This window comes from Chiroxiphia lanceolata, chromosome 5 (assembly GCF_009829145.1).
Source record: "Chiroxiphia lanceolata isolate bChiLan1 chromosome 5, bChiLan1.pri, whole genome shotgun sequence".
Classification (NCBI taxonomy): domain Eukaryota; kingdom Metazoa; phylum Chordata; class Aves; order Passeriformes; family Pipridae; genus Chiroxiphia; species Chiroxiphia lanceolata.
Window position 1 is genome coordinate 35452863 of NC_045641.1, and position 23042 is coordinate 35475904.

The window sequence follows — 23042 nt, forward strand, 5'->3', positions numbered from 1 at the left end:
TCTCCTGTTAATTAAAGCAGTGGGCCAGCCTTTTCTGTTTCTTCTCCCTGAATGTGCTATTTTGGCAAAAATCAGCTTCATGAATTCTAGAAGAGTGAGTCAGAAATGTGTTTTGGTCTTGTTAGTCTCCTAGGTCTCATCTTCCTGTGTAAAGGAGAGAATTTCAAATTACCAAAAAAAGGAAATGCAATAAGATCTAAATAATTTGGAAATGATTCCTCAGAGCCAGGAATGTTATGTTCAGACTTTTGTTTATAGTATAGTTTGTTCAAATAAAGTACAGTTGCCTGGTAAGGTACTGCAACAAAACCTAATGTGCCATATACTGCAGCTCCCTCTAGTAATAAAATACAAATAATGCCTCATTGCTAAAGGGTGTCCCATTGCTAAACATGCGAGGCATTGAGTTGGAGCTGGTATTTTTATCTCCTCACCTGTGCCTTTTATATATTAGTCTGTGTATGTTGTAGATTGGCAGGTCCCTCTAAAATTTAAAAATCACTGGTAGGGCGAGACATTACGTTTGTTGTCTCAGGGAGTAAGAACATATATGCATAAGAACATTTTTGTTAGGCATCTCTACTATCCTTCAAAAGGAGAAGGTTTAAATTTTTAGTGCCAAGGAACAATTTTAGTAGATTATATGTTACTCTTTGATTAGGTTCCTTTATCTTTTTTCTTTTAATTGTGGGGGTTTTGTGAATTATTTACTGACTAGTTTTTATAGGAGAGTTTACAACTGAATTTATCTGACAAAATATTCTTGCTCTTCTTTTCTACTTCTGCCATGGGAACCTGGGCAGTCTATTCCCAAGCTCTGTTCTTTTAAGTCAGTGTCTGAGGAACATGGAGATCAAAGAGGATGTGAAAATCATATAGCTAAAAAAAATATGAACTCTGCATAGAGAAGATTTCAGTCACTATCTGACTCGTTATGTGAGGTGTAACATTGGTTTATTCATGCATCCTATTTCCTTTTGTCTGCATAACTGATTTCCCAGCTTCAGAAGTGCAACAAGCAGTGGAATTTACTTGAGAATTGTCTATATCAGAGATTGTATGATGTTTTCCTCCTTCTAGAGTTCGAGTCAGCCCTTTTTTTTATCAGACCTGTGGGATATACACAATCAGGTGAAAACATGGTAAAAGAAGAAAATGTTCAACAAATAGAAACTAGCATCTATGTACATTTCTTTATATAAGTGTTAAACCAAACCACCTCCAGTGTTTATCCCAATGCATTAACAGGTGCGTCTAGTCAGGTCCCCTGAACTGAGATATTTAATATGTGATGACTGAAATCAACACAGAGACATCAAGGGGCCCCTGCAAAAGATGTGTACAAGTGCCACGGCACTGACTGCTGAACTCTGGAATACGCTGAGCACATGAAGTGCACACTGGTTTTGCTTGTCCCAGTACCACAGTCAGTCAGAAAGCATTTCCAAAGAGCATCCACCATTGTACTTTGTCCTATATTTCAACATGTAACTAATATGATTCTTTGACGTTAAAGTAACCTGAAGCAGTTTATGAGGCATCAGAAAGGACAAGTCACACACAGTTTGCAGACAAGGAGAGGTGAGGTGGGGTTGTAAGGAGCTACTAGAATACAGGCTGGCGACAGAAGCAGGTCATAAGCTGGATTTACTCACAGCTTTCCCCTTTCTCCCCTCCAGGACACTGGGCAGCGATTTGCCAGTTTAAATAAGAGATGATGTTCTTCTCTCTTGTAAACCCTCACCAACCACTAACAACTCATGTGGATGAAAATCAACAGCCCATTGGCAGCAGTGGTGGCCCTTCCAGGAGTTCAGGAGTGGGAATAGCTAGGCTGTCTCCTACTGCTGTAGCTACCACAGGTGCGTCAACCGCAGAGAGTTTCTGAATGGTCCCTGAAGGAATGAAAACAAAGGTGTGCTGATCGTTGCCCAGTTAGGGAGCACATTTAATTGGACCTTGGAATCAAAAGACCACCTGTCAGAAATCAGCCAACACTCCTTGACTGCAGAAGGCCACAATGCAGAAGAGGAACTTGCTCAGATTTGTTGATGTCAGCACACTGATGTACGTATTCAATTCTCCTTACATAATAGAACTATGAGATTCGAAATTTTGCAGAATCTCAGCCCCATGGGAGTGCCAAACATATAGATTTGGGAATATGTTCATAATCCTGGTAAATATTCAAAAATGTGAGAAAATTAGAAATCCATCTTCATTCTATACTATATGAGAGACATTTTGGAAACCACTACCATCAGCTTCCATAAATCTCTCTTAAACCTTTTTACAATCCTAGTCAAATCAATCCATTTATTGTGTTTTCTGCATGTCTGATCTCATGTAGATCATGTGACATTTGAAGGCCATGCACAAAACCTCGACCAAAGTTTTTACATTAATTGGTGTATGTTTATTAGGGAACAATTATTGTCTTAAATTAATAATAAAGATAAGCAGTGTCTATCTATATTGTTATATAGAATGGCTTGGGTATACTGTTATATATCTACAACAAAAAAAACCAAAAGAAATATAGCTTAGGGGAGAGATTTTCAAAACTGTTCCTCATTTATTTGAACTGTATTCACACAAGGTGACACAAGGCATGTCTAGATCATGCCCATGGCACATGGGACATTGTGTCTGATCCTTAGGGTAGCAGATTCCAACTTAAGCTGGCGTGATGTGTTCGGGCGCTGCCTGTGTGGCAGCTGGTAGGCAGGCATGCAGGATGAGAAGGACAGCAGCATGCTGTAGCTGCTCCAGAGGCAGAGCAGGCATAGTTGCTATGCCAGGCTAACTGCGAAAATTCATGAAAATCCCTCTTTATGCTGCCGTGTTACAATCTCCTTCCATGGGACGCAGTTACTGACAGACACATTACACGTCTGACTCTTGATTCATTTTCAGACCTTTTGGGTAAGGATCTGTTTTTAGCACAGCAGCAGCATGTTGTCTGTCACCTCCTCATTCTTCATACGATGGTTTGTATGTAGGCCTGAATCCAGGGAAGGAGAATGTCCAGCTCATGTATGGCCTTGTAGATTCCCTTATTTCCGAGCTGTTGAGAAGATAAAGGTATTAGAAAAGAAACTACCTACAGCCCTGGAACAGCACAGAGGGGAGCCAGTGCCTCCTGTTCTTACCTTAAAAAACATTCTCCTTAATTTTTTGACTGCAGAAGTTAACCTTGTGGATGGAGCACATGGAAGCTGAAGGATGAAAAGAAATCCAAAGATGCTGATGTAAAGAAATAGTGGTGAAGAAGAATTGAACCCACAGTGTGGCACTATGGGACTACCAGTAAAATGTGTGAACTCAGCATCATTTCCACTTCTCCCTCTACTTCAAATGTATTCTTTTAACTGCATGCTTCCTGCCAAGTTGAGTTCACAACACAAAAAATTGGTAATATGAGTGGGTTTTCAAAGAGGAAGATACTTTCTTCCAGGGGGAAAAAATTGGAAAAACCAGGTGTTTTCCAGTCTACAAACAAGGACAACATGTTTGAAAAAGAAAAAGGCAAAGGTCCTCAACTCATATGGAAGGAGATGACTCCACTGAAATGGATGGTCAGACCTTTCTATCTCACACATAGTACTTTAAAAAGGAGCAGAAACATTTTCAAGGTACCTTTTGTGCTTCCTAAAGGCATGTCACATGATGAAAGTGAAAATAAAAGCAAACATTTAAAAAAATGTAAATAGAAGTAAATTTTTAAAAATTTTCTAACCAGGACAGTTCTTTCTGACTTGGGGCTTTTTTTTTTCTTGATTATTTTTTTTAAAGTCAGCTTGTAGGATGCAGATTTCCACAAAAAAAAAAGATTGGTAGCAAAACTCACTTTTAATGACTGTGCTAGCTTTAGTGGTGATACATATTACAAACTCTATTCTTCCTGCATAAACAGGTAAATAAGTGAACTGGTAAGCTAGCTTAACTACTGCAAACAATACTCAATATCTGCTCAAGGTCTACAACAATGAAAGAGAAATTATTTAAGATACTGCAGGGAACATATTGTCTTTCTACACTCCACCCAAATATGAGAAAACACTTCCATAATCCACTACTGATGTAGTCACATAAGTCTGACCTCCAAAGCAACTCCATACTGTTCTCAGCAATGCTGAGTAGGGCACTGGAGCCAAGAGGTTAGTGATGCTACATGTGGATACTCCCAGTATCCAAGGAAAAATGCCTGTTCCCTTTGCCATGTAGTCTTACACTAAATGAAAGAGTCTGATTTCGCTGCAGAAAATGGGTTCAGAGATTTTAAAGTCTATGTATTTTTTAAAAACAGAGCTAGGGTCCCTGTATCATTGGAAAATACTAAAGCTTCTTTGTCCGGACAAAATGTCTACCAGGGTGAGAATCATAACATTGTAGTATAAGGTATTTGAAAGTGGTTTGGAGACAAATATTGTTAAGATATTTAAATAGCATGCATGTCTCTAGCTGGCTGAATTACAGCCTGAGTTTGTGAAAGAGTGTAGGGTGGATATATATATACAAAGATATCACTGTTATGCTTCATTATGTAGAGAACTTTATCCTTGAAAGGTAACAAATTCATTACATAAGTATGTTGTCAGGGTGGAAATCCCTTCAGATAAAAATCTTATAACTCAACTACATAAAAAACCATTAAAAAGCTTATGTAGGTGGGTGAATGAGTGCTAATTTATTGAGGAATAATATGATAGAGAAATCTCAAGCTTGGTGTTAGCAAAGGATCTAGTACTTTAATTCCATTCACAGTTTCTATTATTCTTTCACATGGTTTTTTTATTGTTGGGTTTAAATTAAAATAAATTAATACAAAGAACTCAAGTGTTAGTTTCCAGAAATGAGATGTCTCCTAGAAAATCAAGGCAAGCCATCATTTCTCAAAGAGCTACTGTTTTTCTACTACCAGGGGAAGACTTATCTCTCCAGCCAGTACTTTCTTAGATTCAGAAACATAAGTTATTATGTTTAGACTTGTGTTGGGTAAAACACTGGTACTAATTATGAAAAAGAACAAAAGAACTCTGAGAAATCTGCATCATTTTGTCTCCATACAGCACAGAAACAAATGTATTACTAAGCTGTCCAGCAAGCTACAGTCATTGGTGGTATTTTAGAATAACTGATATTCTGAATTCAGTCACAGTTGACAGTCTAAATTCCTCAGTGTGTACTGGCAGTTGCATGGAGTGTAATTGCTTTTCCAGACAAGAATGAAATCTCTGTAAGTATATTATAGCATCTGGAATTATATTATATTATAGCATTCTGGAGTTATAGTACAGCATTATCTGGAATTTTGACAGACACAGATAACCACAGCAGTATGATAAATGCTGTGAATAATGGCTGGAAATTGTAACTGTTTAGCATGGTTTTAAATGTAGAACCTGAAAACTGGTAAAGTTTTCTCCCATTGGGATTTGAATCTTTTTACATTATACAAATATCCCAGTTGGCTTCTGAGCTACAACTCTGCAAAGAGATCTCTGAAGCTGTTTATTCTTGCATAGCAAATATTTGTGTGAGCATAGAATCAATGTCCTTTTCTTTCATGCTACCATACAATTCAGATTAGACAAAGTTTAAATTCTTTTAATTCATAAACTTCACTAATTCATTGACTTCTCATTCTGGTCTCACTTTTTAAAATCACTATAGACATTTGCCTGGATATCCATGGCTATATTTCACCCTAAGTCATGCTACACTTTTTGGGACACTGTGACTTGTGAGGATTACAGGTTTAGGGAATTAAAGAAACATCCATAGGATATGTAAGTTGAAGACACACTCCGTTGTTATTGGTCTACCATTAAAAATAAGATGAGAAATGATTGACAAGTATTGGGGTCATCTTAGCATCCTACCTAGTATGTATATTTGTGTAGGCAAATTGTCTTTTAACTGCACCTGGTCCACTCTGGGGACATTTTGCCAGTGGGCAGCATCACTTCCTGAAAACCTGCTCCAACTGGGCACAGGGGAAATGCTCCAATGTGCTTCCTAATTGTGATTCCTGCTTACTCATGAGAGACACCACCAGTTCTTTCAAAATTCAGTGTGGAGGAGCAGAGAGGACATATGAGTAAAGGTTGCACACTTCCAGTGAGTACGCTGTTGAAGAAGGAAAACATCACCAGTGTTACATCATGGAAACTTGAGGAGCCACATCTCTCTCTGTGATCACCCTTCCTCTTTGCAGCTTTGGTGATGAGAGGGTAGCACAAGGTGATATAATCAGTAGGGAAATGGCTTTCTTCCATAGGATCTCCACCACCTTGACCACTCCCCACAGGCTCACTCTGGGAAGAAATCAGCAGTGTTAAACTTCCCTGGCCTCAGTGGGGAAGCCCTCGTGAATTTGGGCCCTCTGTGGTGTGGGACACACCATGACTCTGAATCACCTATCTGCTGAAAAACTGACAGGGAGCCCTTCTCTAACTTTTCAGATGGACAAAGTTAGTTCAGCTCTCTGGAATATACTCACACAGGCATCCATGTTCACTTGCAGGACCTGGAAGGCATTAATAATGTACAACTTGTCTCTTCCTACCTCAAGACGACTGAAAACGTTTTTCACATAGAAGGAGAGGAGCTGATCTCGAACACTGCAGTTTGTCTGAAAACGAATCAAGTGATGAGTTTCCAAATGAAAACCTCACAAGTCAACTTCAGCTGAAAATTTCAGCCTCACAAAAATATGCATGTTTGGAAAGCGTGCAGTGAATAAAACCATTTTTATGTACTGTAGTATCCCCTTGTACTGCTTCCTTTTTGAGCTACAACTAGCTCAATCTAGTTGTAGTTTCTGAAAGAAAGACAGGAGGGTATTGTGCTGGCAGGCACAGAAGTATTGGTATGACCAACCATGAACAGAAATGACAGCAAAAAATGTACTTAACACACAAAGAATAAATGGAAGATGAATTGAGAAGTTAAGTTAGACCATCTTGTTCAAATTGTAGTAGTCATTGTGGGTATCATCGTTCCATTCCTCCACATCATGTCCAATGCCATTTGATATGCTGTAGGGTATCCTGCCCACCCCCAACTGCTACTCCAGAAGAGACTAGTCATCCTGTCAACCCTGTGTCACAACTGCCTGGCCCAGCGGTTCTCTTGGGCACCCAAAGTTAATTCAGATTGATACATGCCCTATTTTTTTGGCAATAGAACCAAGTATCAGGTGTGAAATTCCCATCAGAAGGGTAATGCAACTGCATATTACACCACCCAAATGTAGATGTCCCACATGTAGGTCCCACAGCCAGGTGAGGAGCCTTAACTTCCAAGGTAATCAGTGAAATCCAAGGGACACTGAAGACCAGTCGGTCTGTACTTAAGGATAAACTTACTCAGTTGGCCCTGCTGACTAGATCTCCGCATGAAGAAAACTAAAATATCTCATACACTTGTAGTCACCTACAATTACACACCCCACAGTTTGTTCCTCACTCCCTTGCTGAGTCTTCCTGGGAACTCTGATCTCTCTCTTCCAGTGCACCTGCAGAGATCTAAGCTCAAAGCAGTTCCTTGGGTATCCTGACTCTCTGCAGCATCCCCTGGCTATCCATGGTACTGCATGACCTCAACAGAAAGCTGCCGGGACGGTGGCTGTGGCCCTGGCCCTCATGTGAATGGGCTGGTGCTTGAGAGCATTGCTGGGGAGGCTGGTGTGCAGCCAGGGGCTCACAGGAGGAGCAAATGCTACCATGAGCACACACTCCTACCTGACACAACAAATACTCTGCACCACTGCAACTACCTAGAAAAAAGTGCCTCCAGGTAGGCTTTCCAAATTCACCTCTTTCTCCCTGTACTGTGATCAACTGTCCCCTCATGTGAGAATATGTGGTATAGAAATAACATTCTTCCTCTAAGCAGAGGACTTCATTAAGCATATGGCTTTCATAAATGTCCATCTAATTACACACAAGCAATTTTGCATCACCTGTAATTCCTTTGATGACATATCCTGTCCCTATTGATAAAAGGAAAACCAAAATAAGAAACTGGAAAACCAGTATAAATCTTACCATAAACAGCATTTTTGTAGATTTTTTAAGCAGTCTTGTGGTCTTGATGAGATCCTTCTGTAAAATACAATGTGCTAGTATTAATTAACCTGAGCAGAAGAAGGGAGACAGAATTTCAAGTCTGGTTTGTACAAAACTTAGTAGTAATAATAATAATCATCATCCTTCATCAGGATGAGGACTCAGTAAATCTGTGTTCCAATCCTAGCCTAGCTACAAACTTCTTCCATGGTAAACTCATCCAACCTCTCTATGCATCTTCTATGCATCATTTTTTCTCGGCTTTACAAAAGAAGTAGCTACATTACCATGTCTCTTAGGACTGTTAGAGGTCATTCAACTTCTTAAAGTTTTCCAGGAGTTCAGTAATGAAACTGGTAAAGAAGCATCTATAAATAAAATAAACTTTTTGACTAGTGGGATCAACTTACAGGAACAGATGATTTTAAACTAGTTGCCTTGATATACAGGTTCTCTGTCACCTGGGAGAGGAGTTCTTTTCGGCAGTATGCTTTCCTGTAGGTGACTTTTTGCCTTCCACAGTGAAAAGACAAAGCAGAAATAAAAAATGCCCAGATCTGAAAATAGAACATATTTTCATCTTTGCTCCCAAATCTTCGTGCCTCTACAGTCACAGCAGCATATGTGACACAGCCAGACTCTTAGATGACAGAGGTTAACCTAATTTTGTTAACCCTCAAAGCAGCTTCTGCACCAAGATGCTCACGTAGATAACCTATTGCACATGTGGTGGCTGATCAGTGCTCTTGCTGCGCTTTTTTATACATCTTGCTCCACTTTCAATAAATTTGACCACAATCATCTATGACGTTTTTCTAAACGGTATCTCCATATTTACCAGCAGCAGGGTCAAGGTTTCCAAGAAAGAAGAACTTCCCTATCATGTGATAAACCTTCTTTCATTTAAGTGGTGGTCAGGTGAGGAAAAGGTAGTTGAGTGTTAGTTTGGTTTCATAACAAAATATACCAAATGCGTATTTTTGAGATTTTTTTTATTTTCCCACGAAACATTATGGCAGCACTTTTCTGAATGGTAATGGTCCAAAGAGAAAAAAAATATCTTTGTTAATTTACTCTGAAAAGCATTAGAAAATCTGTTATCTATAAGGAAGCTGGACTGCACTGCCTTTAAAACTTCATTGTTCAGTTTTTGAGAAGCATTTTTTCAGGGGCACTGTAGGTAACAGTAAGGGTGTTTGCTGCCTGTTTTAATATCTGTAATTAACTTTTTGCCAGGGCAGGATTTGGCCCAGTAGGAGCAGTAGGCTGTTTAATGTGAAAGTGAGGGCTCCAGGGAGGGCTCTGTGCAAGGGCCAGAGCACCCCTGGCTATCAAGTCACTTTAAAAGCCCACTGAGAGACATAGGCATTGGGAAATAATTCCAGTGCAAGATCCCAGCATACCCATCACAGAGATGGTAAAAGTAAAACCATAGAACCAGATGATCACTCTTCTACAGAGGTGCTAAACAGAGATTGGACAGTCTATGTCTCTGGCCTGTTTCCAAGATAGCAAAATGCTGAGGGATTCTCAGACATCACTCCAAGGATAGACTTGGAAATCACAAAGTAACACCACCAATGTGAGGCTGTTAAAGCCAAGGAGGGTTGTAAGCCAAATGTCAAGATCCCCGAAACTGACTGAGGTTTACGCAAGAAGAGGAAGAAAGTAGGTTTTGGTCTAGCACAACAATACTTCCCTGATACCATTTTTTTTGGAAGCAAAAACAAGCCCTTGAAATGTTCACCAAGGACAGAGTTTTTTACTCCTTTTATGTTTTAAGAGCAACATAGAAGGCCTTAAAGAGATCAGAGAAAATAGTTTCAACTGCAACTGAAATGACTCAAAGGGACCATGATTTGCTAGATCCAGTGGCAGAGCTGTATGTCCCTATATGGCACCACTGGTGTACCAGTGCCAGGGACATTGTCAGCTCTGGAAGGAAGAAGAGTGAGACAAGCTGGGTAATGAACTCACTCCAGCCTTGATCCCATTGACCATTTACACAAACAAGCATGCATGCATCCTCCAGGCCAAGCTTGACTCACATTCAGCTTCAAGGATCCCACCTGTAACAGCTCTGGGAAATGCATTTTTCCATAGAACCATCTACACATCATAGTAACTTCACCAGCAGTGAAGTTCTGAGGGGGTCGATGGACAAAAAGAACCAACAAGGGGAAAAGAGATTTTGGAAAGTGAAGTTGATGGAGACCTGAGGCTCTATGTGCATTTTAGTGCTTGTGTGAACTGTGGTCTGTATTTAAATTCTCTGAGTGCCGGTAAGGCTTGCCAGGTGAGGTGCAGTAAACCTCACCTGGTATATGGACAGAAGATTAGCCACTTACTCCTAATTCCTTCATAGAAGAGGATCTTGGGTGAAAACAGTAGAGTTAGAATGCAAAACTGTCTTGGGTTTCTCAAGGTGTGGTACTCCTCAGTCAACACTTTTCCTCTAAATGGAATAAATGGGTCATGTAAATAGTCTGTAATAGCTTTTCATAAGAAAATCAATAATTTTCAACATCTCTGAAACTTCTGATATTGCTGAAAACCCTTGAGCCCACAAGTTTCATTTTGTCTCTTCTTTGAACTCGTACCACCATGCTCACGTGGCTGGAGCAGTGACACTTGCATTGGGCTCTAGACACCTCTGCACGTGAAACAGTACACATATTACTGAATTAGTAAACTTTTCAACAGAGTGGTGTAAAAGGATGAAATTGCATGGAGACCTTACTTAAAAAAATTAATAAATAAAAAGGAAATAGGACTTTCCCATCTTTCCTTTCATAAAAGAATGGTGGATAGTATTTAATAACCACAATTTTTGATATACTGATTTAATTTCTGGTCAAAAAATAGCCAATATTCTTCAAGTTTTTCATATGTTATTTGTTCAGAACAAAGATGGTTTTGTCTTTCTGGGTCTTGTGTAGCACTTTGTACACTGTGTTTTACTGCCACGTAGGCACTCAGACATAGTTATGGTATAAATTATATAGAATACCAAAGAACCCATATTACTCAGTATTTTAAAGTTATAAGAAGCAGAAGAAGAAACAAATTCAGGGACCAACCCTTTTAGCAATGAAGACAGAAAATACCTCCAAAGCTTTGCATATGCAGTGGAACTGATGTATCCAGAGATAGTCTGAGACAACAGCAAAGCACATCACAAAGCAAGTTGGCTTCCAGACCTGGGCTGGAAGTTCAAGGAGCCTGCCCCGGAGAAAATGGGCTCTCTCTCATATGGAAAATTTTAGATGTACAGTATCAACAAGTAGTCAAGGAACAATTCAATACTGATAACACAAGCAAAGTTCATGTGTTATGTTTATACAAAATGTGTAAAGCTAATAATCATGAGAATGAAAGAGAAAGAAAATAACTAAGAAAAAAGAATAAGAAAAACTAACAGAGCAGTCACCTTATTAATAAGAAAATCTTGCCTGATTTACCCTGGGTAACGATTAAGTTCCAAAGAAGACTATGATGACCTATGCTCCACATGAGTGCGTGAGACCACCAGCTGAAGAAGATCCTTTCTTCGCTGTCTTATTGTGAACCATGGAATTGTCTTGATCTACATGACTCCAAGTAGATATTATTAATATTAAATTCTCTTGATTTATGTAGAATGAACAGATACATCTACCACTGCTGCAAAGTTCCATTAGTCCATTTAAGGTAACAATCATATCTGCTGGTTGTTTTGCAACTTAAACGGCTTCCTAATCTCCATACATAAAAGCCCAGTCTAGTTTCTTACTTAAGAATCTTCTCATTTTTCACATTTTGTGTTTATTTCATTTCCTGTTAGTATAACTAGGACTAAATTAGTCGTGTACTTCCTATAAATATTACTCATATTTGCTTAGCTGCTGTTAATGTTGTGCTGTCTCTTAAGACTATTCTCTACTATTTGTATTGTTCGCTTATCCTGTTTGATTCACTTTGGTCTTCTGAAAAAAAGAGGTCTACATGAAGAGCTGTAGTATTTGTCTTCAGAAATGTGATTTGATAAGTAAAAAATAAGTTTAGTGAGATTTTACAAAAACTGAGCATGACAACACCACTGTTAGGACATAAGAAAATTGAGATACCATAGTGCCTCCATTGGAGAGAGAAGTTTGGATCAGAGAAGCTCCCAGCATTCAAAACTGATTCTGCAATTTTCTGAAATGGTTGTATGAATATAGGCATGTAGGTAAGCCTTCCATACCCACCAGTGTTTAACCTCTGCTTCTTGTAACCTTCTATTAGTATAATAGGAACCTTTGGAGCTGCTATAGACTTTGTACAATTACAGAACAATTATAAGCCAATTTTTCAGACAAAGGTTCCTAAATTACCCATGCAAACTCAGCACATAGACACCTGACAATTCACTGCCAGCAGCTTCAATAGTCATAAAAGTCAGAGGAAGAACAGAATAACGCAAACAGATGGTATTAGCAGCTCCAGCTTACATATTATACATACACTGCTCTGGTTAGGAAAAAAACCCCATATATATGAAATTGGGACGTTGCAAAGAAAACTAAAAACTTTGAATGCCTAGGACTGGATGTCAGTCTGGTGCCTTTCCCATTCTTAAACACAAAATCCCTATGTTTGTTCTCATGACACACCTACATTACATTGTGCCTGTCTAGGTGCTCCTCAACTGCCTTTGCTGAGGAGCAACAAAGGTTTGGGTCAGAAGTGACCTCTGGAGGTCATCTTGTCCAACACTCCTATTCAAGAAGGGCCACCTACAGTTGTTTGCCTTGAAATGTGTCCAATTAGGGTTTGAATACCTCCAAAGATAAGATTCCACAACTTCTCTGGTCAATCTGTGCCAATTTTTGGTCACCTTCACAGCATAAAACTGTCTTACCATGTTCAGATGGATTTTCATGGATTTTAATTTGTGCCTATTGCCTCTTGTCCTGTCACTGGGCACCACTGAGAGGAGATTGTCTCTCTTCATTACTTTCCATTCTCAGGTATTTATGCGCATTGTAAGATCTCCCTGACTCTACCCCAAGTGGAATAGTCCCATCTCTCACTGCCTCACCTCAGATAACAGATAGTCCAGTCCCTTATTTATCTCTGTGCTACTTCACCATCTAATATTTAATTACATATCTAAGGTACTTGGAATTTTTTCACTCTATGCCTTAGACAAGCTTCATAAAAATTTTAAGGTATTAAGTAAAGCAGAAATCAGATTCAAACTCAGATGAAGAAGACAAACCAAACCAACCCATACCAAAGCAAATAAAAAAACCAAACCCAATTACATTTCTTCTGGGCATTTGCATTTCTTCGCACTTTATTAATAACAACTTTTGAGTAAGCTTCAAATGTGAGTTGGTGTAAAGCATACTGTCTATCTGCTCTCATCCTCAAGAAAAAGCACAGACTGATTCAAGTGGTGGATTTCCCAGTGCTACTGGCCTGCTGTGTTGTTTCAGTTTGATGATAGGTGGTCATAAATTGTCTGTCAAGATACTTTTACTTCAGACATCTGATAGGAAGGTTTAGTACATTCAGTTTTTTCAGAGACAGATTACAGAATACTCAGAGTCCAGTTTGAAAACACCAAGATACTAAAATTTTGCCTCTGTGCACAGAAATAGACAACAGTTCAAGTTCTCTAAGCATTAGCACTTTTTATGGCCAGCAATTAATGGCTTTGAAAGAATGTGCAGCACCACCAGTATAATTCAAGATACTTTTCAAATGTCCAGTTATGTAGTTAAAAATTAGCCATCATGGCTAGACAAGGAGATGAATTTGACATAAAACCCTTCTGTATACAGCTTTTACTATTCACATTCTTGTAGACTTATATTTGAGAAGAGAGATCATGAAAGAAACAGATATGAAAGTGTTTGAGCACGTTCACATTGTTCCTATTAACCAGTCAAGTGATCTCACTTAGCTACAGTGATTCAGTCCCCAAACTCTTCAGAAAACATTCATCTGCCACCACCAAACTCACTCCCTGTACAGCAGTATTACTACAGAGTGTACAGATGTGTTCAGCAACAACAGACAGCTCAGCTTACCCAGCGTAGGCAGGTGGCTATTCCAAACTCCAATCTCTTGTGATGTACAGGGTGTTCAAGAGTCTGTGACCTGATTTCTCTTGTGATGTCGTCATGGCTTTATAAAAGGGTTGTACTAAAATTAGGAAAGGAAAAAGCCAACCACACAAAAATCTGGGCTCAGTTCTGGGGGAGGAGGATGTCCACAGCTGCTAGGCTGGTAGAAGTATGTCAGTTTGCATGGCACCACTCCTATACTGGAAAGTTCTCTCTCCTTCTACCTTTGTGCACCATTTTTTGGTTTTCTCTCTCCTCACGATTTGCTTCTCTTTCCAGTTTTGTTTAAAGGATTTTTTTCTTGCTTCTCTTTTCAGTTTTGTTTAAAGGATTTTTTTCCCTCTCTGTTCTTTTAACCCAGGACATCCCTGAGCATCTTGGCAATGCCAACACAGGCTGCCCATGCAGCTCTATGAGCAACATCAACTGGGAGACTGTGAAGCTACAGAAACTACAGTCCAAATCCTGGAAAGATTTCTTGGTGTTGGAAAAGAACATTATTTAAGACATGAACTGAGCAGACTGTTCAGAGGCAACTGTCTCCTGTAAGAACAAATTTGAAATGTAATTTAAAAGAGTAATTTAATAGAATTTCTGGACGATGTTCAGAAACTACAGTGATACGTTAGGACATACAGAGGTATAAGTAACCTAACCAGACATTGGTGAACAATACTGGCACTGAATTTTTCAGCTGACATGACAGGCAAGAAATTGAACTATATTAAGAAAATCATTATAGTTGATCTTTATTGGAAAAAATAGTCTTTCCTCAAAAAAACCCCAAACCAAACCAAAAACTATGCAGAAAAATGTTTGCTTGCAGTGTATTTCCATAGTTTCAATAAAGAATTGAAGTCATCCATTTCATTAGGAGCTAAAGCTTTTCTGTTCAGTGAAAGCTGAGTCTTAGCTTTAGCCTTCCAACTTTGAACACCAAAAAAACCTCCTGCACAGGCAAATGTGAAATACTTGCCAAGTCATCTCTTGGGACAGCTTTCTTACAAGTGAGATTTGTACCAAAATCCTGGATGCTGCTGGTCTGACTGCTGCAGAATGGCTGCAGCCTTGATTCTCCAATGGTAGCACCAAGAACAAAAGCAAGAGAAACAACAGTGCGGTAGGCAACAAAACGATTTTCCAGAGTGTTTTTCCATTGGAAGTGCCATTCTGCTTCCAATGAACTTAAACCTTTTGGCAATAAATGTGTTTCCCTCTGTTATCTTTCCCTCATAAGCAGTCCTTGAGCTCTGAATAGTCTGTGACCTTCAGTCGAAGATTGCTGCCATGGGGCCATCTCCCCAGCTTTCATTCAATAATGCCTTCACGTCTCCAGATTTCTCCGCTTCCCACTGTGTATCTTCCTTCTTTGTAAAGTGGGGCTTTCAATGAACCTCATCAGTAGGGCATTTTGGGGGGGAAATTTATTATTTAGTTATCAGATATGGTCACATCTGACACTTTTTCCTAGAAATTATATAGGAGCCAAATAATGTTTTACTTACGAGAGATTCCAAAGCATGTTAAATGCTATGGCACAAGCCACTAGAGAAGTACCTGATGATGCTGTAAAACCTGAGTTTCATGTTTGCAGTATTTATAAAATAGAGATTGTATTGTAAAGACTCATAAAAGTAATAGAAAAATAAAATATCACAAAATATAACTAGAAAGGAAGAACAGATGCCAGAGATGTCAAATATGCATTGAGATTCTCACTTCAGATCAGGAAAATTTTGAGGTTTTTTTACAATTAGAACAATGGGGAAACTTTAGGTTACCATCTAAAAGGCAGCATTGCTTATTATCTTTAGTCTATTTTTAGGGTTTACTTTTCACTTAATTTGTAGCACAATATGCAAAAACATGCACATTTGAAATTATGTAAATGCTTTAAAAAACATCTTCTTTTAGAGCTTCCTAAACAAAACAGAAATATTCCATCTCTTAATATTTGTAGATTTAGTAAGGTTTTCAGGGAATTCTTACGTGAAAACTACAAATAGAGACCTGAGCATTGAGTTTACAAATTCCCATACATGCAATAAATTTTGTAACTGTGATAGAAGTTTAAATCATCTAATATGCTTCTAGGAGTGAAGCAAAACTAATGAGTAAGTTCTTGATGTTCTCCATAAGAAAATAGATACTTCAAATTTTTTTTAAGTGTAGTTTCCTATGAACAACCAATGGAAACCTTTTTTTCTTTACAATTTAATATCAGTACTGGGCTTTTCATTTTTTGAATTTCCAGGAGAAAATCATACTTATGTAGAAAAGCAGTAAAAACATAAAAAAAAATCCAGTAAAAAATACCCTTCAGTCTTATTTAAAGCTTCATTTCCTACCAAAAAAAATTGTTTGCCATAATTTTTCTGATTATTTGTATTCTTGGATCACCAGAAAGAGGCTCATTCCATAGGGCACTGTGTGGGCTGGAAAAATCACATGGCAGCCTTGATTTTAATTACTTTTTTCCCATCTCTAAGAAAAACTGTCAATTACTTGTACCCATTTCAGAAGAAGCTTTTATCAGTCTCCAGGTACATTCTTCAGGGGTTGTAAAAAGTTTCCTCAGATTTCCAAGTTTAGATTAGATTATTTGAAAGCAAGTTTTTACACATGAGAACTCTTTTTCTTGAGAAAAGGCACTTTTGTAGCATATTTCCCTTCATTCAGCTTAGCAGCTCCATAAAAATCACATTTTTTTGCCTTGATCTTCAGCCAACATGTTCCAAAACTCTCAGGCAAGCCCTGTAAAGTACCCTAGGTCTGAAATGTTTGCCCAAATCTTTGAATATACTAAGGTTTATTTTTACTAACCTGTCACTTCGGAAAAGCAAACTTTTTACATATACTCTTGTAACCACAGAGCAAGGAACAGGAGATAATTTACCAATCTGCCACCTCTCTCTTATCTCAGTTCTGATAATGATGTTACAGCATAAACCTCACCCTGCCAGTCAAAACTTCATACTTCAGGTCTAAGAAATTCTCCAGTTTACTTTTCAGAAGTGCAGAAAAAATGAGTTGCTCCTGTCTTCCTATTTTCAGAGAAACCTCACATGTTCACCTCACCTAAAAAATATTCTCTAGTATTTATTCATTTCTGACATCAGTGGGTCACCAACAGAAAGTGAAGCCCATAATTGCAAGTACCAGTGGAAAACAGCTAAGAAATTAAAATCGAAATCCAACGCAGTTACATTCTTACTGCCAAAAGGTTTCCAAAGTAAAATGACACAAATCTGCTTGGTTTTACTTCTTTCACTTGCTGGTAGGTTGACCCATGAGCAACACAACACCCTGAAGTCTATGCCTGGAATTTGTAACACCCAACAATAGACCACTAGAAGTTGGATGCCTGAGTCTGTGCTGATTACCCAGGGCTGATGGAGGGAATCAGGCCCTCAGAGAACACCTCCCCTCACCTGCCCAACCTCCTTGTTGGTGGCAGGGCTAAGAGACGGGCTCTGTGAGAGCTCGTGGGCAGCACCTCAGCGTTTGCTATCTGATTTTCTGGCATCAAAGCTGGGGCAGATGACTGATACAGGCTACCATCAAGATGAGGGAAATATGTGGTGTTTTGGCAATTTGCAGGATCAGAGTCCCGGTCACTGGTTTCTCTTCTGTTCCCAATATCTGCGCAGAAATCACTGTCATGTAACAACTGAAGCATTGGCAGACACTAAAATGAGAGCATGATGAATATTTTGAGCAGCTCCCTGTTTAGGAGCTTCAACCTAACATGTCAAGTTAAACTAGCTATTCCATGTGCAAGACTTGCATTTTCTGAGCCACTTATGGGTCCCGTCAAACCAAGCAAGATACTTTCCTAAACTTAATGGAATCTCTGTTACATGCAGGAGAAATGATCACTGCGTTGATGTTAACATGTTCATAACTACAAAACAGTTATATATAGTCATAGTCATATTTTTTGTCAAATGTGCTTGACAAAGAGGCATTCTCCATTTTTGAGTTATCGAAGTAAAAAATGCATCCAAGTTGATAATCTCTAAATCTGGGAATATCTACCTAAAACCTCAGCTATCCAATTTTCTTTGGTGATAGAGTATTAAAAAGAGAGAATCTGAAATTTCTTCTCCTATTCAAGACTGCCAGGAGTCACAGTATAAAGCATAACTACTAAAGGAGAAGTTGGTCAAACCAGAAATTTTATAGAAGGGTTTGATAAAATTTATTAACCTAAGACAAGGCCAGGATAGTTTTAGACCAACAGTAAAAGATCACTGCAATGGCAAGCAGCATCTAAACTTTATTTTGGGACCTCTACTTCCCAAATAAGTGTCAGTACAAGAGAATTTGTGGAACAAGCCTTTCATTGGAGCAGTGCAATCCATCACTTCCATTTTAGCATCTGTGTTGAAATCTTCCATTTTTTCTTTGTAATATAATCAACTTGATAAGCACATAAACTACAAGGCTGACCTTATACACTTTGAAGTCAATAAGAGTTTTCTTTCTATCTTCTGTGGAGCAGGACCAGATACAGGATAAGCTAATCCAGTGGAGTGTTCTTACATGCCAAGACCTAATGCAAAATACAAATCAGAAAGTCAGTCTTCATGATTGCACAGCTTTTAGACTTTACCACAGACACAATTACCCCATTCTTTTCACTTCTTAATGAACATCATCACCATTCTTTAGATGTGCTGTAAGATTCAGAAGTGATTCTCTTTTGGAAAATTGTAAAATAAAATGAACTTTAAATCGGTGCAATTTTGCAGTTTTTGGAAAACAATATCCCTTTGCATATCACTTTCAGTGATTTGAAACCAGGGTTACAATTTCCATTGAAAAACCTTACTGGTTCTTGCAGAAATAGCTGTACAACAGTTTCAAGACATTTAGTTAAATACATATTTATTGGTCTGGTTTTTTCAAAATAGTTTGACCCGTGTTGCCCTGCACTAAACAGAAAATGTTTTTAGTTTAGATTTGCCCTTTTTTTTAATTCAAATTTAAAGGAGAAAAATGGCCAGATCTTGGAAATATTTAATGTTCTGCCTTAATCTTTCATACTGAAAAAATGTTTGCATTTGGGTCTCATGGGTTAATTTGCTGAAGTTAAATGGATGGTACTTCTCAAAATAATTTTTATTTTAATTTTTCCTTAGAGAAGGAAATAAGTAGAAATATTTTCTAAGCCATTCGTCAGCAAGTTCCAGATTAAATTACAGAAATTGACATCTGTGAATTTAGCCAGGGATTTGGAATTTAAAGGCTAACAGAGTGATTTCCCAGGCTTCAAAAGAAATCTTTTCACTTACGTAGCTGTTTAACACTTTTATTAGTGGTGAAGTTCATACTGTTAATCTGATAATATCTGCAGCTGTGTGTTAACCAAGAAAAAGGTGTTACAAATGGATATGTGCTGAGTCATGTTTAGCCCCAGAAATGTCATCAACCTTAGCATAGTTTGTGTTTTGTAATTTACCTCATCCAACTACAACTTCCTAACATATTCTTGAATGGCTCAGAATCCTGGTCTGGATCCCTTGAGAGGCTGCATTATTTTCTGTCCTAAATATACAGTTTTGTGAAATATATCGTTGGGTAGTACCCAAAAGTGCCCTGGGTTCCATACAAGTGCACTCTAGGTTTTTCTTTATTTCCATGGTCATTATATTCTTTCTGGTAGCATCAGATATGAGCCTGAAATTGACTCTAATGTCTCTGCCAATCTTACTTCACTTTAGCAGGCCAGTTCTGCTCCTAATTACACTGACTTTACAAACATCCATAGTGATGATGGCTGCAACTGAGAAGGTTGTCAGGCATTTACTGCTGTTCAGTGCAGTCCATACCTTCTTCAGAGCAGCTAATTGTTTAGCTAATTGTACTTTAAAGCAAAAGCTGACATAATCACACGCCACTGGTTTCTGATCAGGATAGCTTCAGCATTTTACATTGACTAGAATACACCTCTAGTGACAAATTGGAAATATCAACGCTTTATTATTCTAGGTCACTCGGGGAGTATACATTCATACACTGAATATGTAAATCTCATAACTGAATAACACTCCATGCAACGTATTTAAGAGGCGTTTCTTAAACTGTCACCAATACTTACTCAGCAGGATGTGGCAACTTCTGTTCATGCTTTGGGTTCCTCTCTCTTCACGATATGAAGTTTCAGAGGCAGTTTAAATGTTTTATGATTATCTGTGTAGCAAAAAAAGTGCCTGTTCTGGTCACCTAATGTAAGAAAGGGGAAGAAGAGCCAACAAAATGCAAATTTGACAGTAGGGTGGTCTGTCAATTTTTGCTAGGGAAGAGGTTCTCCAGCCTCTCCAGTGGAGGTGTCCTCGGTGAAGGATGTGGATCAGGTGCTTTCCCTACCAGCGCTAGGTCAAGGACCTCTTGGAATTACAAATAGTTCATGACTGGGAGGTAGAGAATGGAAAGGAAAATAAGGCAATGGAAATTAGAATTGCATGAATAATGGAGTTTCTTTTTGGTGACCCAACTGAAAAATTAAACCAGAAATTCATTTTGGGTCAGCCCAAAGCACTTGTTCAACTCAAAATGAACAGCTCATTTTGCTTTCAAATCTCTTTTCAACCTTGAAAGAAATGCACATAAAATTCTAAACCAAACACTATTTATTTAGAAAATGTCCAAAACGAAACATTTCAGCATGATTTTCCTTTTTTGAGCTGTAACTATTAACTGAATTGAAACCCAGCTTTCCTGAAACTATGTTTTTATTTTCTTTTAGTCAGTAATTTTTTGTCCCAGATATTTCCCCCTGTTGTAAGGGAAACCTCCTCCTACTTCTACTTCCTTCATCTGTTCAACTGACCATCACCACCACCCTTCACACACCCACAAGTCACACGTACTCTGCAAGAAAACCTATGAAGGAAATTCTGCAAAATTTGCTCTGTGGCATTTCCAGGGCACCAGCTCATAAGGTTTCCATGGTAGAGTCTTCCAGTTGTGGTTTTAGGGTAGAGAAGTTAAGAATTAGTTTACTTCATTTTTACACTTTTGTGGACAAATGGGTTTTCATTTGGGTTTAGCCCAAATGAAGCATTGAAAAACTTGAGAGATTGATTTGGAATTTCTGGGTAGGGCAGCTCAACAAGGAAAGTGTAGAAGAGGCCTAGAGGAAGTAGAACAGGGAAATAAGTTATTTATCCATCTGTGAAGCAATTATATCATGGAGGAATAGCCCGTGTGTGGTTCATGATCTAGTCTCTATTTATAATTAAGGAAGAAAACAGGTACTTTTAGGGCAAAGTCATGCTATGCTGTCAAAAGTCACAATCTTTGTAAGCCTCTAATGTAGACCAGAGGAATGACATCTGAATAATTCCTCTTACCTTCCACTGACTATAAAGAGAGACAGGCATAGTCTGGGGAAAGACAGTGTATTTCAAAGGTCAGTGAAGTGAACTGCTCATTTGATGTCTAAATTCCCTCGCTTTGCTGTCAGCTGACACAAGCTTGAGTGATAAGAGAAAGGAATGTTGGCCAATAGCTCTTGACAACATCACTGCATATTCCACAAGAAAGGAAATATGTATTCCACTGAATACAGCAAAAGGTTAAACCTCTGACACTGTCATGTGGTACCAAATCTTGGCTGGCTGTCTCTGTTGGGTCACTTCTGCCTTGACTGTGAACAGGCACGTAAATCATACATTGTGAGATGCAAATGAGAGTGTATGGAGAAAAGTAAACCACGTTGAATGCATCTAATTTGACAGGTATCCATCACTCAAATGGATCATATGCCAGTCTAATATGTGATTTCCTACAAGAAAGTGTTACGATTTCAGTTCACATAAACCTTGTTCAAAATAGGTATGGATGGATGCTTTTAGATGCATCTTTAAATTGCCCTGGCTCAGGAGCAGCAATTTTTAAATGTGGACAGAATATCTGTTGCCCTGATGAATAAATGGTAAGGCCTTGCTCAAGAACACTTCAGCAGTTGCTGAAAATCTGCTATTACATATCTCCTCTGGCTTTCTGACTATTTGGATGCTTTTCAAACCTTAACCTTGGTCCAGTCACCAATATCTCCAGCTGCACTAGAGCAACTCTTCTGTCTTTGCCCAGGAGACGTTGCTGAAGGACATGATAATGACAGATTAAACTGCTCTTCAGTGACTTGGGCCGTTTTCTGTCTTGGAGCTTGTGTCAAGAGTAGGTATCAAACATTCTCTTCTGAAGGACTTTCAAATCCCTAATGCTGTAGAACACCGTTTGTGCTCAGCGTGCCTATGGATAGATCAGTGAGAATGCAGCATCCTAGAGTTTTCACTAGCAACTGCTTCCTGACTGTCTCCATTTCATCTGACCCAGAGGGACAGTTTGGGACCTTTCACCAGCAGCTATTCAAGATGGGATCTTTTCTCTGGGCATTCTGAGGCAGACCAATGAACCAAACCAATGACTCTTAGGAGTGATGTTGTTTTTCCCACTGCCCCCTACAAGAAAGGCTGATTGACATGCTCCTCACTAAGCCCTGGCCTGTGATAAGTTGAAATTGTAGCCTTATGGAAAAGAAGCATGTCCCCAAACGGAGGTTGCACGCTTTGTAGATACAAAAGTACAGCCATTAGTCCAGCAACACCACAGGCGTAATGTGTATCATATCCCTTGTGTCTCAAGAAAAGATAAAAGCTCTGCAAATGGCAATGTTTGAGGACTAAAATATTTATTATAATAAATTAAAGTGCAAGCATTTATAAAATATTCAATTTGCATATAAATATCACACAGCAGTGTTACTTTCATAGTTCACCTAAAACCTTCTGGTACAGTTTCATAAATATATTTCCTTGAATATTTTTCAACTAATCTATATAAATAAAAGTATTGTATAATT

The 23042-nt window shown here is 38.6% G+C and overlaps 1 protein-coding gene across 3 annotated transcripts; it reads right to left on the reverse strand.

Moving 5' to 3' along the window:
- Positions 1 to 2670: 2670 nt before the first annotated feature.
- On the reverse strand, positions 2671 to 14162 carry IL26 (interleukin 26). Of its 3 annotated transcripts, none has more exons than XR_004357301.1 (7): positions 10424 to 10531; positions 8363 to 8443; positions 8055 to 8111; positions 6506 to 6637; positions 5929 to 6132; positions 3153 to 3218; positions 2671 to 3067 (listed from the first exon to the last, which is right to left on the reverse strand). XR_004357301.1 is itself a non-coding variant. In XM_032689080.1 (7 exons), exons 3-7 carry the CDS (start codon positions 8363 to 8365, stop codon positions 2981 to 2983), a joined length of 279 nt encoding a protein of 92 aa, XP_032544971.1. In that variant the 5' UTR covers positions 8366 to 8443; positions 10424 to 10530; positions 14135 to 14162; the 3' UTR covers positions 2671 to 2980. The 3 variants fall into 3 exon arrangements, 2 of the variants coding, with proteins under 2 accessions (XP_032544971.1, XP_032544972.1); XM_032689080.1 differs by lacking the exon at positions 5929 to 6132 and adding an exon at positions 14135 to 14162 and having other exon boundaries at positions 6572 to 6637; positions 10424 to 10530; XM_032689081.1 differs by lacking the exon at positions 5929 to 6132 and adding an exon at positions 11183 to 11220 and having other exon boundaries at positions 6572 to 6637; positions 10424 to 10530.
- Between the last annotated feature and the right edge of the window lie 8880 nt (positions 14163 to 23042).

Bases quoted from the DNA above. Each gene is read 5' to 3' on its own strand.
- IL26 (XM_032689080.1), bottom strand. The intron at 6,638-8,054 runs GTAAGATTTATA...ATTCGTTTTCAG, and splicing joins CTACAAAAATGCTGTTTATG to ACAAACTGCAGTGTTCGAGA. The intron at 3,068-3,152 runs GTAAGAACAGGA...TCTTCTCAACAG, and splicing joins TAAGGAGAATGTTTTTTAAG to CTCGGAAATAAGGGAATCTA.